The sequence below is a fragment of the Delphinus delphis genome, chromosome 12 (assembly GCF_949987515.2).
Source record: "Delphinus delphis chromosome 12, mDelDel1.2, whole genome shotgun sequence".
Taxonomy (NCBI): Eukaryota; Metazoa; Chordata; class Mammalia; order Artiodactyla; family Delphinidae; genus Delphinus; species Delphinus delphis.
Genome location: NC_082694.2, coordinates 51,836,444 through 51,851,653, shown reverse-complemented (window position 1 = coordinate 51,851,653; position 15,210 = coordinate 51,836,444). Strand labels below are relative to the sequence as shown.

At 38.2% G+C, this 15,210-nt stretch overlaps 1 protein-coding gene across 1 annotated transcript; it reads right to left on the bottom strand.

Moving 5' to 3' along the window:
* Positions 1-910: 910 nt before the first annotated feature.
* CALM2 (calmodulin 2) lies at positions 911-14,635 on the bottom strand. The gene is made up of 6 exons (XM_060026672.1): positions 14,618-14,635; positions 8,708-8,738; positions 3,081-3,224; positions 2,888-2,994; positions 2,334-2,469; positions 911-1,567 (listed from the first exon to the last, which is right to left on the bottom strand). Exons 1-6 carry the CDS (start codon positions 14,618-14,620, stop codon positions 1,539-1,541), a joined length of 450 nt encoding a protein of 149 aa, XP_059882655.1. The 5' UTR covers positions 14,621-14,635; the 3' UTR covers positions 911-1,538.
* Positions 14,636-15,210: the final 575 nt, after the last annotated feature.

Sequence of the window (15,210 nt, the reverse complement as noted above, 5' to 3'; positions counted from 1 at the left end):
ACCTTTGACTAAACTCTTATCTAATGAAGCTCTTCCTAATTAGTACTGCCTGCCTATCAATTCCTGTTAACTTCCCTCATCCTACCTAAAACATACTTAACTCTTTTCCTTCACTGACCATCCAGTTTTCCATTTTCCTGTAGAACTAATAACAGTGATATTAAAATAGTCAAAGATGCACAGTAAACAAATTGCGCCCCTGGGAAATTAAAAACTTTGTGGCTGTAATAATCAAGTAACAATTATACTTAAATGTTTTAATCTTGGCTCTGCTTTGCTATGCAATCTTTCCTTAAGTATTTAAAAGGTAGTTAGAAAAACAGAAACCCTGATAACCACCTTTTGAGTAGTTTATAGAGAAAGCAACAGTTTAGAAGCAAGCAAATACTAAAACAAGGTTTAGTTACTGTCAATCCACTACTAAAGATACCTTATTTGTAAAAGTATGTTGCAGACAGGCAGGCACAACTGAAAATTCTCCTTTGTTTTCTGGTAGTAGAATTAAAAAGCACTGAGTAAAACATTAAAAAATAGAGGCAAAACATAATGACCCACACCCCCATTTGGATTTTTTGTGTTTTTAAACACAAACATTTAAAAAAATCACTGCATGGCTGAAGTCTATATGGATAAACAAATGCCAAAGTTGAAAAATATATTAAAAAGGTAGGCAGCAACACTGAACACCTACCTTATGCCAGTCCCCATGCTAGGTACACTTACAAAACGTTTCTTAATCTTCCACTTAAACCTTTTGAAGGAAGTATAATTTAAAAACCAAACAGTCTTAAGTAGTCAAAAAAATTACTTATCTAAACTTAAATTATACCAAGTAGAAACCACCTCCCCACTTGATTCTCAAAACTATTTAACCTCAAGTTAAGTAAATGACTCAGATTCAGAGCAACAGTTGGGTAAATTGTAATTTTTTTATTGGAAAACAAATATACAACTTGGAATGGATTTGAGGCAAATTGTGCCATTAAGCAGATTTTCTTTAAGTGGCTAAAACAAAGTTTAAAAAGCAAGTAACAATAAAAGAAAATGTTTCTGGTACAGGACCAGCAGTACAAAAAAATAGTGTACGAGTACCTGGATAAAACACCCGTTTTGCAATAGTGCAACTTTTAAGTACATATTGTTGACTGTCCATAGTCCACGCAGAGTTACAACTCCACACTTCAACAACAACATGCTGACAGTTCCTAAAGAAAACTACTTAAAAAAAAAAAAGGCATAACCCAGATGTTCCCTCATTTGACCAACTCCATCTAAGTTTAGATGTGCAGAAGGGCTTATTAGATATATCCAGAGTAAGCCACATGCAACATGTTACTTGATCAATTTTTCTAAAATAAGGTTTCAGGACAATGACAGTAAGATAAGGGAAGAAAACATGGAGGAATGAAGTCCTAATTACTATACATGCATATTTTTTTTGACAACAGGGGGGAAACCTTTTACAGATAAGTTACAAACAAAGAAAAGGCAAATAAACAATTTTGTACAAGAAATTTAACACATTCTGTACAATGTCTTCACTTTGCTGTCATCATTTGTACAAACTCTGAAAAAGAAGTACACAAAAATGTTGAGTCAGAAGTACACAAAAATGTTGAGTCAATGGCAAAAGTCTGACAAAACCAATCACATTTACTCAATCACTAAGCAGTCTCCATTCCCCTTTCTTTCCTCAAAATTATCATGAAGTACAGAAGAAAGCTAGTTTACTGCCAAGGCTGGACCTTCAAAAACCAAAATTATTTATGATTATTAATGAATAAACCAAATTAATGCTTTAGATAAGCTATTACAAATAAAAAGCATTCTTGCTCTTAGTTCAATATCACATATGATACTTCTGAACTGAAGCATGTATAATTTTAGACTTAAAGCTAATTAGAGGGAAGGAAAATCCAATGAAAGAAAGTCACCTTAACTTTCAGGATCTTGAAATAAGTTTGAAGAAGCTTTTCACACTGTTCCAGAATTGTTAACAAAAATTGTTTTATCATAATTTGGAGTGTAGTGCTTCTCAAACTTTAATGTGCATTATGAAGTCACCCAAGAATCTTATTAAAATGTAGATTCTAAGTAAAGGGACAGGATCTGATAATAAATAGTTCTAAAAAGCTCTCAGGTGACAATGATGTTGCCTAATCTGTGCACAACACTCTGAATAGCAAAAGGTTGGTAAATATCAGTAACTGTTTTAGCATCTCCAATTCTGGTGGTGGGGGGAATGTCACTAATTTTGACCTATCAGATACCTAACAAGAACCTCTACCTTAAAGTCAAAACACAGAATACGGCAGTGACAGTGAAAGACTTACCTTCATAGTTTACTTGACCATCACCATCGATATCTGCTTCCCTGATCATTTCATCAACCTCTTCATCTGTTAACTTCTCTCCAAGGTTTGTCATCACATGGCGGAGCTCTGCTGCACTAATATAGCCATTACCATCCTACAAAAAAATGTAGTAAAACGTCTAAGCAAAATTATAGACGTAACGAGTTGGAATAGAAGTTTATTAAACTTCACATTAGGGAGCAAAATATACTTTAGTAATCTATACAAACTAAAGAGAGTTTACAAATAGCTGACCTATATATTAAATGTCACTGAGAGTCAAGCAGGATATTCTATATTGAAATCACAATTTCTTGGTTCCAAAGTCAAGTGATGCCTCTTTCGCCACAAAACTAATGCAATATATATGTTATTAGGAAACCTCCATCTACACTGAATTCTTAAAAAGCTTTTGCTTGCTATTAAAATATGTTGGTAAATCATCAGAAAAACAAGTCTTCACAGATTAAGAGGTCCTGATATCTTTTTATCCTCAAATTAAAATTGAACAAATCCAGTCTTTGGATACTTACCTTATCAAACACACGGAATGCTTCTCTAATTTCTTCTTCACTGTCTGTGTCTTTCATTTTTCTTGCCATCATTGTCAGAAATTCCGGGAAGTCAATTGTGCCGTTACCTGAAATGGTTTGTTTAGTTGAAACATTACAACAGAACTTAAATGCCAACTCCCCCTTCCCAAACCCTGAAACTAAAAAGACTTACCATCAGCATCCACCTCATTAATCATGTCCTGTAACTCTGCTTCTGTGGGATTCTGCCCAAGAGACCTCATTACAGTTCCCAACTCCTTTGTTGTTATAGTTCCATCACCATCCTTGTCAAATAGTGAAAAAGCTTCTTTGAATTCTGTTTGAAAGAGAGACCACAATCCAAATGCACAGGTTAACAATAAAAAAGTAACCTCCTAAATGAAATGTATTCATCAACCGTCAAAGCAAACATATATAGAGAGATAGGACCTGAAATGGGATTTTGATTCCTGAAGGATTAGGTGAGGAAACCTTGTGGTATTTCAAACATTTTTAGCTAATCATATGCTCATGTATTGATCTGAGAGTTTTTTCATCTAAAATCTTACAGGGAACTTCAAAATGTAGTCCAGATAAGAGTCAAACTATTGTTGAAAGAGGAAAACACTCAAAGCCCCAGATGACTGGCTTCTCTATTTTCTGTTGAAGCTGCTCTGTGGAACACAATTCAAAATTACAGATCTAACCTACACTCAGAATAGAAAAGGAAAACTACTGTTACTAAATACATACTTCTATATAGCAACTGTACTGCTTACAGTAATCCCCAAAGTTTAAATTAAGTCTATTTAATCACCTACTAAATTAAAAAGAAAAAAATTTCAATTTCAGAACAACCTGCAATAGGCCAGCTTCCTTTTCTCGAAGACAGAAGGGACCAAATAATCTATAATGATGTTAACAATGGGATGATCAAGATATGAATGGCCAGTTTTAACTAAGAGCTGTATCACTGAAAACAAAATTTAGACCTTTCTTCAGAATATAAAATCCCAAGCTTATAATAGAGTGAGATATATTATTGCCTAAAATCTTTTATATCTTCTTGTGAAATTATGTTGCTTTCAATTCACCACTAGATTACATGGAAAGCTACTGGAGCAACAGTCCAGAATACCTGAATATAGACAAACTAAAGCAGAGATTTAATTTGGTAGTGCAAGGGCATATAAGTGAGCTAGTTAACAAAGCTAGCAAAGATATTAGGCCCAGTCAGCAAGCAAACACAAAAGCATACAGCACAGAAGCTAAAAGCGGACTTTGGAATTCAACTGCCTGGGCTAAAAAATTCCAGCTCTGCTACTTACTAGTAATATAAATAACCTTGGGCAAATTTTCTGCCTCAGCTTTCTCACGTGTGTTAAGTGGGGATAACTGTACCTACTTCCTAAATTTAAGAATTAGGATAGGTAAAGCACTTAGAACTATGCCTGGCAAATAAGTACTTAATAAATGTCGAGAAAAAGATGGTCTCATTTTCCTGCAGCATCCACAGCTACACTGGAAAACTCTCAAACTTCTCTTGGCTTTCACAACAGTAATTTACCTTCTACCTCCTACTGCCAAAGGGTCTTGCTCCTATTTGTCTCTTACATATAGACGTGACCAATTTTCTTATCCTTTTTTCTCTCCTTGGCCATTTCATCTATGCCCACTAATAATGAAGACTTCACATCTTTAGTCCACTCATCACTCTCAACATAATATTTTTATTTCTCACTCCTACAGGATATCTTCCCTGGCTGACCTCAAGGAAGACTTAATGAAAATCAATTCTATACTCCTCAGCAACCCTAGGAATGCAAACAAAAGCCACCTTAATTCTTTTTCCCTGAAACCTGTCAAGGCCTGCTGAATTCTGCTATTTAAATACTGCCTGATTCTTTGCTCATCTCTACATCCAACATTTTGGCTAATGACCCTATCATCTTTTATCTGGACTATCACAATAGCCTCCAAATGGATTCTTTATTTAAAATTACCCACACAACTACCTGAGTCCTATTACCTTTTTGGATTATCACACTATTTTCTTCTGCTTTGATTCTTTTAATTGCTTAGCTTTAGACCAGGTATCACTGACTAGTTATAGTTCGCTACACTCAGTAAGTAGTAAGTGCCACTTACTACTACTGAGTGCTAAACATTCCACTCCATTTAAATATTACTTGTCTTCAGAGGAACTCACCTGATATCAGAAGCTTAGTACCAAACTACTGACTGATCTTATGAAAATATGCAGTACTAACCTAGACCAACCCAATGACAAAAATAAATCAGAGTCCTACAAATAGCAGAATTTGATGAAAACATTTCCATTTTACACTCAGGTTTTTTAAAAAAACAGGATGTACAAATACTGTCTAGAAATATATAAACTATTAGGTTCGGAACACAGTAGCATCTATCACCTAATAACTTAGGCTCCAAGAAAATTAAAGTACTTAGAGATTTATACTTATTTACATTACATTCTCTGCTATAATACAGTTATCGTGTAACACCACCATCATGTACAAAAATTCCCAGTATAACTAGCCATAATCATTTTACTACGTGATTTAACTTAAAGGACAAATTCTGAAAGATGCATGCTATAAGTTTATGTATGTGTGTTCTAAATTTCAAGAAGTTTAAACATCTAATAACTCTTAAAATATTTGCTGGAATAAGTGAAAAGCAGAAAATAAAACCATTTCTATGCTGTAACTAGTGTTTACTTCATGCATACAAAAAGGAACGAATAAAAATACTTTGAAGGTCAAGGTTTATTCCAAATCTCTATTTGTATTTTTACACTAAAGAGGCAGAAACACCTGCAAAAACTTAAAATAAGAATAAACTGAAAAGTACAATTTTACTTCACCTGCTTTTATAGCTCTCCACCTGTTCTTCAGAACAGTTTAATCTTAATGTATAGAAGCATATCATTCTAAACAGTTATTTCCCAGGAATGAGTTGAATATAAACCTAGGAGTCAAAACCTCAATTCACGTAAGAAAACAGGTCCTGAATGTCACAGAACAGCTATCTTCAACATAATTGATGGAACCTCCCCAAATCCATTCTAGTTATGCCCAAGTTGAAACTTTCAGAAATCATACTATTACTTGTTTTATTTGTTCATTAGCAACCCCAGGGTACCTTTCTAAATATTTTTTACATAAACTTATAATTCTATTAAAACAGGTCATCATGAAACAATCACAAGAAAAATCAAATGCCTGTTTATCAATTTCTATTTATTTATAAAAATTCCGAACTTATTAATCCTTTAAAGGCCATGTACCAAACCTTTATTGTTGAGTAAGATTAGTTTTTTATCAAATAAGTTTTATCCCTACACTGAACTTTAAAAGTTTAATGGTTTAGGCATAAATTTCTTTAAAGAAAAAAATTATTTTACATTTTTCCTTTAAATATTAAATACCAACAACTAATGACATCATGGCAGAGTCATCAACAAAACTAACTTGTTAGTGATGTCACACTAGACTGTTCTGGATTGCTCTTTAAGACCAAGGTAACGTAAACAACTCTAGAAACTTCACCTAAACAATAAGCATACTTTTTTCTAGACTAAGTTATCTGTTAGAGGAATTTCAAATCTGAAGTAGTAATGATTATCAGGTGAAGATAAAGCCAACTGAAAAAGTACCTTAGTATATTCAACCTTGCATTATATGTATGAAGCTTGTTAGCACAAGTAGAGCTAAGACTCTAAGATATTAACTGGTTACCAGCAATTACAATTTACCAGATTAAAAATATTTTTTGCCTTCACCTCAAAGGTAGATATTAAGAGGGGACTTTGGGAGGAGGCAGAATAATTCTTAGGAATAGGGTAGGTACTGTTCTAGAACATATATGTGTGGCACACCTCTTTGAAAATTTATCTATTCAAAGAAGTATTTATTCAAAGTTTAAGGGAATTTAATAAAACTGTAAATGGCAAAAAAGAAATATTTATTCAGTCCTTACTGTGTGGGAGGTACTGGGGATACAAGAGAAAATAAAAAGGTCCCCAATTTCACAGGATTTTTATTTTAATAGCATAAAAGCTTTGGCTCCTCTACCTTAAAGGTTTACTAAACCTAGGGTCCAAGAACAGCTTTATTAAAAGCCTAGGAAAAGGCAGGGTATGGAAAGAACCTAAAATAGATTTTCCTACCACTCTCACTAGAAATTTAATTGTATGATAGGAACCAATGAAAAGACAGACTTTATCTTAAAGACAATGTTCCATGAACTACAAGTATTCTTTACAAAAATGCAATCAGCCAGAGGATTGAGCCTCTTATATTAACAGACACAAACTACTTTTTAAAAGAGTTGCATGTGTGTTTGGGAGAGGAGTAATGCGCATCAACTATGTGACTGGCACCTTGAGGAATACATTTTCTATCCTGAAGTGAACATGCTGTGCCATGCAGAACTACCTGACTCGGACAACCGAGAAATGAAAGGCAAAGACAGGTGTATTAGAGAAGGTAAGAACTTAAGAGTGGAAATAATACCCCAAGTCATTTCCTCAAGACATTATATAGAAAACTATTTCAGAATAATCTACATTTCATCAATACACTTATATATGAAGAAAGAAATTATTTCCAAAGCTGTGCTTGACTACTTCAACACACCCTATACATGCAAGTTTACCAACCCTAAAAAGCAAATTCCCAGTTTAAGTCAAATGCACACAGTAAGAAATAAAAATAAAACCTGCTTAAATTGGTCCTTAATGCTAATAGCTTTGTACTTTACACAGTCCTAGCAAATACTATTTTGTGATGAGTATTTGAGGACACTAATGATTTCTGGCTCCACCAAATTTGTGTATGAGGGGTGGAGCTTACTTTAAATGGGCTACATAGCTCAGTTCCAACTGGGTTTCTCAGTTTATTCTAGCATTAAAAAAAAAAAAAAAAATCTTTAGTGATTTTGAGCTCTTGAAATTCCTTGCCTACCAGGAAAACTATCGCAGCCAAAACTGCTTGATGCTTTTGTTAATAAGTCTATAAATCAAAGTCAAGGAATAGAGTTTGAAAAGCATTTCAACACTGCAATCAAAAAAACAAAACACCATTTATTAAGTTTCCCCAACATTTTGATGTTAACTAGCCATCTCAAAGTAGTAGAATAAAATCAAAAGTACTAATGGTTCGGCATATTAACATCATCTCATCAAGTTTTATGTAGCAATTTCACATACTTCCATAGCAAATCAAAGGATGCAAAACTTAAAACTGATTTCAACAGCTGTCACTGCTTTTTAAGATAAAGTTCAACTTACTACATCTGTAAAGTAGAATGCTAACTTTTACTAGAGAAGTTATTCCCTGAATGACCATATATGCAATTCTAAAGTTAAAATATTAGCTACTTTAAACCAGGGTAAATTCAACATTCATTTTCTGATTTTACATTTCGAGTTACCTATTAACTGTTATTTGGCCTCTTTTCCTATGGAGACTGATATGAAGTGTTAAAAACTGCCCAGAATTCATGTTTTACAGCAAGATAATCTCTAAGAAAAACAAAGACCACCCCTACCAGGCTCAAAAGTATATCCACATAACCTAAAAACATGTCTTTAATTACAGTTAGCCCCACACATCTTTCATAGTCAAGTTTACTTTCTCACTTGCCAGAGTAGGTTCAATTACTGTATTACACTCATTTGTTACCATCTACTACATAGATCAAAGTTAATTCTGTCATACAAGTACCTTATTTTGAGAACAGCGCATCAATTTATAATAAAATCCGATGGGTATAATCTAGTAAGTAATTTCTCACCTGCAATCTGCTCTTCAGTCAGCTGGTCAGCCTACAAAGAGATCAAAGAAATAGTTAAGTGGCTTAAGAGTATGTAATTTAACACTTACAGAAATAAGTTTAAAAACATTCAAGGTGGGACTTGCCTGGCAGTGCAGTGGTTAAGAATCCACCTGCCAATGCAGGGGACAAGGGTTCGACCACTGGTCCAGGAAGATCCCACATGCTGCGGAGCAACTAAGCCCGTGTGCCACAACTATTGAGCCCATGTGCTGCAACTACTGAAGCCCGCGTGCCTACAGCCCGTGCTCCACAACAAGCTGCCACAATGAGAAGCACGTGCACCGCAATGAAAAGTAGCCTGTGTGCACCACAACTAGAGAATGCCCGCATGCAGCAACGAAGACCCAACCCAGCCATAAATAAATAAATAAATATTAAGAACAAAAAAAAACATTCAAGGTTCACCCTGTTCCATAAACTTTAGTTCAACACTCCTTAGTACCAAACACAGGTGGGCAGAAAATGCACACATCTTATCTTCAAAGCTAAGCTAACTCGCCCCCAAGTTTAAGATATGAAAATATTTCAGAATATGTTTGAAAGTCTAATTTTACACAAATTTTTAAAAAGCAAATCTAGCACACTAGAAAGTTTAATTGGAATTGGTATTCTTCTAAAGCAAGGATAGATCCAATAGAAATGTTTCCTTTTTCAAAATTAAGATATCTAAACTTAAGTTCACTTCCTCAGGTAAATACAAACCATTAATACCAGAAATCTCCATTGAATCAAAAATAATGAACAAGGACTACATTTAAAATTCCCCTGTAAGTGGCTAAATACTTCACTTGGACATATATGTGATTTTCCAAACCTCAACAACAAAATTACTAAGCAAAACTACCAAAAAGACAAAAATCCAAGCTGTCCTGGTTGGAGCAACATGAAAAGTACCAGTTTTTACTCCTCCTCACCTGCCATGCAACTGCAGAGAATCCAGGATTCTGAATATCTGAAGTACATTACTTACAAAATGTTAAGTCCAGCTACTTATTTTCTCTTGATGTTTGAAATTCCAAAGTGAGCATAAGATTTGTGATGTTTTTAGCAAATGGAGAAACGTTACTTGTTTTTACTTTTAAAAAAAACACATTCAGGCACTTGCTAAAACCCACTATATATGTTGTTTTTATTCAATCTTCACAACAACCCTTAATGGTATTAATAATATCATTAATACCCTATCTTACAGATGGGGAGAAAGGCTCAGGTTAAATTTCAGTGAGCAGGAGTACAAAACTAGTAGAGTCAGAATTAAACACTAAGGTGTCAGACATATTCAATACCTTCAATTTTAAATTCAGAGCACAGCATAATATAATAAAAATATTTGCAAAATAACATGCCTCCTTGTTCTTCATGTGGCCTTCACCCTTGGACATTTCATTGCTTATTGGTACATATATCCAGAGACACTGACAAGAAATAGCCTCCTATCTAATATTCCTACCTACGGAAGTCAAGTGTACTATGATTAATCCATTCACTTATTGGTATGAGAAAAATAATAAACACTGCCTGGTTTCCTTCATTTTAAGTGAACACACCCCTGGAAAGGATAAAACCTTAATACAGGATAGCATCACATTTTTTTCTCTAGGAGACAGCATGAGAACATTTGAGAAGAAACCCAGAAAAGAAGAAGTTTCTTTCCCTGATAAACAATTTTGACTTGACCTTGATGCAAACTCAACTCGTTGCTTTAGAAAAAAAGCCAATAGTCTAGTAACTTAAAACTGAAGAGCCAATAATTAAGCTCAGATGCAGAAGTTTATAAAATAAAAATTATCTACTTTTTTCCTTACAAATCCCAATCCTCCAAGTATTTGGTATAAAATCAGTCGATTGTTTTCTCTAGGAATAAGATTTAAAACCCTGTAAATCCACTGAGTTAATTTTTACTTTGTTAGAGGCTATAGATGATTTACTTCTAGTCTCATTCCATTCTGCTGGACGTCTATCATTTTTGAAAGAAGGGCAACATGGCATGGTGCAAGAAAAAAGCATGGTGCTTTGAGTCATCACCGGGCTAGTATCCCAGCTCTGCCACTCAATAGCTGTGACCTTGGACATGTTACTCAACCTCTCATTGTCAACTTCACCTGTGACACAGAATATTAATACCTACCTTGCAGGGTTATTGTGCACAGTAAGTGAGAAGCTATGTAAAGGGCTAGCCCAAAGAGTTCAGTGATAACTATTTTATATAAATTAATTAACCGAAGAACCTACAATGTAATGTTAAACACCAACCTGACTAGGTCAACTTCCACACAGAAGGCAGACAGGTGGGGCATTATCAAGCCCTTTACAGCAACCTCACCACATTCCATGTTAACTTTAAGATGAGAAAATCTACTTCCACAAACTGAAACCATAAGGTGCAAGCCCACGGACAGATGTGGCAAGACACATCAGTTTAGGACTAGTTAAACCAAATGTGTGGAAGACACTGCAGCACATGTGAAAGCTGAAGGAATGACTGCTACGTGCAGAAACAGCAGGGATTTTTCTCTCGACAAGTTGTGCGGGAAGAGATTTTGAGAAGACTCATTTGTATGAAAGCTGAGAAGGCCTCAGGAAGAAAACTTTAAAATTATCCAATTTTGCTCGAAGAGTCAAAATTTTAATGGCCCCACACCATCCTGTCTGCGATCTCAGTAAAGATCACAAATGAGCTTCAAGGAATAAACAGGAGACTAAGTTACATAGCCTGAAAGTGCTGGATATTGCTTGTAATGTTTCAGGAAACTTAAAGACAATTTTTTTGTATTTACTACTAACCCAGAGTTCAAGGTTTTAAAATAACCTTTATCAGCAACATTCAGATTAAAACCTACTAAAAGCAAGAACACAAAGCTCCCTAGCACTGTAATTTGTAAGCCTTTTCCAAGAAATACAAATAAATTTGGTTCATTATTTCTGTCTGTGGAGAGAGTCATTTTCTTGGTAGAAGAACTAGGAATTATACTTTTGGGAAAACTCAAGCTCATCAAAATGTGTGTTTGTCTCAGTAAATAACTCACTAGAGAGATGATAGTTCCTACTCCTTTGTTTCTACAAATACAAATATTGTTGTAATTCTTCCTGTTGCTCTTGTCAACTCTAGAGAAAGCTCCCAAGCATCAGTACACTCTCAGGTTCCACCTCAGACCTACTAGACTAGAATCTGCATTTTGGAGAAATGCAGGTGATTTGTCAACACTGAGAAAAACACTACTACTAATCTAGACTGCATGTGTGACCTTAAGGAAATTACATACCTATTAAACATTTCCCAAATGGCATTCAAAAGTAGGTATGGATACCCTTGGAGTATTATCTAGTGAAAGGTGGTATAAAAATAATCCAAAATTTATATCAGAGTAAGTTTATCAGTCCATAGGCTTGAAATGAAACAAACTTCCGCCCTTCATTGATTCCTGTTTACTCCAAGTGCTACTTAGATACAACAAAGGCTTCATAAGTAAAAATTTTTCTACCATTTCAGAAATCAGGGTATTTGTTTTATCTATATCAAAAGCAATCTCAGTAGAGTTTAAGATACCTTTCATTCTGATAGAACAGCACTTATACGGCATCTTGGCCCCAAAGAGAAAACGCTATTAGATATTACTTCTTAAAAATTACCTTTACTAAAGGCCTAATTTGATCAGTCTAGCCGAATCTAGAACTTTCTATATTTTAATAGAGCCTTGGTGAATTTCTTCAGTCTAGTAGAAACAGATCTTCTTGCTGTTAGATGGGATATTTAATTAGACTGAAGTGACCAAATTTTCTACCTCTTCACATCTTTTACTTATCACCCCAGCCTCAAGTCTTCTTAATGCAATCAATCTCCCTTCAACGAACAAGCCATCAACTATATGTAAACCCAAGAGCCATGTGAGCAAACTTATTCCATTTCCACATCAAATACATGTTCATTCTTTGACTTTACAGAGTCCTAATTTTAAATCGTCAGGTCTTATAATTATAAAATTACCTGAGGACAATTCCCAAATTAGTTAACAATGACTGTCAATTTAACTGAACCCCCCCCCCCCCCCGCCAAACATCAATGATGTGAACAGTAACTACAAAAGTCTACCCTTGGCAAAGGACCCCGAAGGGTAGATACAAACTCTATGCCTCACCAAGACACTCCATTTGAGCTCTTGATTGAATTATCAGACTGATCAGGAAGAAACCTTACCTTTCATATGAGAAATAAAATAAAAGAAAAATTTACCCCACAATTTTGAATCTTAATTACATGCCTATAGTGTACACCCTGTTTCACCTAAAAGTAAACTCAACCAGCACATTCAAATTTATAATAATTTAGAATATCAAGATGGAAGAGTACATCAAACAAATGCGAACTCCCCTCCCCACACCCATACATGGTGGAGGTTTCAGTTGGCAAGGATTCCCAACTGTTTAAGATGTCACCTTGCCTCCTGGACACACCCATCTCCCGTAACCACTTGGCAGAAAAAACGACAAAATAAGTATTGCAAATTACCGCCCTCATTAGTTGTTTTTTTTTTTAAAAAAAAAAACAGGAAAGAACTGGAGTTCCGCTCTCTAGTGACAGGAAAATGCTTTTTAAAATTCCCTGTTCCCATTCTTTCACGACGGTCTTTGACAGCCATTACTGTACAAATGAAGTGAACTGCACGTTAAGATAGCTGGCACTTTCTCTACGGAAATACCAGTTATTTTCAAGGGGGTTGGAGCGGGGCAACACTGTGTGGGGTAGTGGTTCTTTAACATTTTGGCGTGCACGTGCGCACTCAAGAAGAGGACTGGGGCCCTTCTCAAAAGCATCCTTCCAATTGTTACAGGAGAGTAAGACCGACTTTCACAACAGAACGACAGTCACCCCGGAGCTGGCGTTCGGTAGGTGAACAGGAAACGCCTTTCAGACCCTAGCTGAAGCCTCTGGCTTTCTCTAACGAGATGAATAGTGGGACGCTGCGCCTGACTTCAGATATACAGCCATTTCCTTCAACGACAAAACCACTTCAAAAATTTTTTTTAATTTTAAATGTCCAGCCTGGGAGGTGGAATTAGGTCTCAAGGCGCAGAGGGAGCAAAAGGATCAGGATTCACCGCTTCCTTCGCGCCGCCAGAGGGGGATGGGAACCTGCCGAGGCTGCCCTCCCCAACCTATGCCGGAACGGCCGGCCTCGCAGCGCCGCGGGCCGCCCAGACCTCCGCAGTCCTGCAGGTGCCAGCGCAGCAGCTGGGGCGCGAGCCTAGCCGGGCGGGCGGCGGCCCCAGCCCCACGCCCGCCCCGCCCCGCCCCCGGCCGCTCCCCGCGCCGCGCGGGCTCGGCCCACAGAGCGCGCCCGCCCCTCGCCCCCTCCCGGCCTGACCCGCGGGGCTGCGGGCTGACGGCCTCGCGCGCTCCCGCCCGCCCCCTCGGCGCAAGGCGGCCGCGCGCGGACAAAAGCGCTTCCTGGCGTCCGCACCAACCGTCCGTTGGGCTTTTGAATCCGGCCCCGGGCTGACCTTTCGAGATGCCCGACCCAAAGCTTCTGCGCTCCGGCTCACCCCCGCCCTTCCACTCTCGCCTCTCGCGGAGGCCGACCTGCCCCCCACCCGGGCTCCATCCTCATCCAGCCCCTGAGGAGCTCCGCAGAGCCGGGGGCGGTGCGCCCGGCCCCCAGTATACTAGGGGACACCTCCCTGAGGAGAATGGGGGGTGGGGAAGCACCTGCGACACAACGGCCGCGGGCGCCCCCAGCCTCATGTGCGCCATCCCCCTGGCGAAAACCATTCCTGGAGGGTGTAAGGGTGGCAAGTTCCCTTTCCTTCGTCAATTCGCTTCAGCCTCTTCCCCCCACAGGCCGAGCGCCGGCAGCTTAGCGACGCACTCACCATGCTGCAAGCGCTACCGGTCTCCGGGACTCGACTACACAACCACTCAGCTCGCTCGCTCCACACGGACTAATTCTCCCCCTCCGCCCCCAGCGCCTCATAAACACCTCCCTCCGCCAGATCCCTCCGCCGCACGCCAGATAACGGAACATCACAAACGAGTCCCGGCCAACCCCCTCCACTCCAACTCCTCTCGAGACCACTTTATCCACAGTTGTGTGGTCGACGATACAAGAAATAAAGGGAGGGGGGCGAGCGGATGGCGTAAGTGGGTTTCGCTTCCCAGCGAGCCGTTGAAGGGCCGGTGGAGTCTCGCCTGAGAGGCGCTACTTTGCGGCGCGGAAGAGCATCGTGGTAGCGACGCGTAACGCGACGATCGTTGAACCGGCCTCTGATTGGCTGGTTTGTACCTGCAATGCGTCACTGGGGCTCGCAGCCACCGCCGCCGGGACGCGGTGTGGTTTCTGCCGTTTGTGCCGTTGCTGCCCTGGCCGCACTGTCTTGGCAACTGCGCCAGGCGGCGGAGTCGCTTGCTTTGCGCTTGGCTGGAGAGTCTTCCTCCTCCACCCGTCCTTTCTCTCCACAGTCGTACG

What these genes read in the sequence shown, in the direction of transcription:
- CALM2 (XM_060026672.1), bottom strand. An exon ending in TAATGAGGTGGATGCTGATG is followed by an intron (nt 2,995 to 3,080) that starts GTAAGTCTTTTT and finishes AAACCATTTCAG; the next exon opens with GTAACGGCACAATTGACTTC. An exon ending in CATTCCGTGTGTTTGATAAG is followed by an intron (nt 2,470 to 2,887) that starts GTAAGTATCCAA and finishes ATTTTTTTGTAG; the next exon opens with GATGGTAATGGCTATATTAG.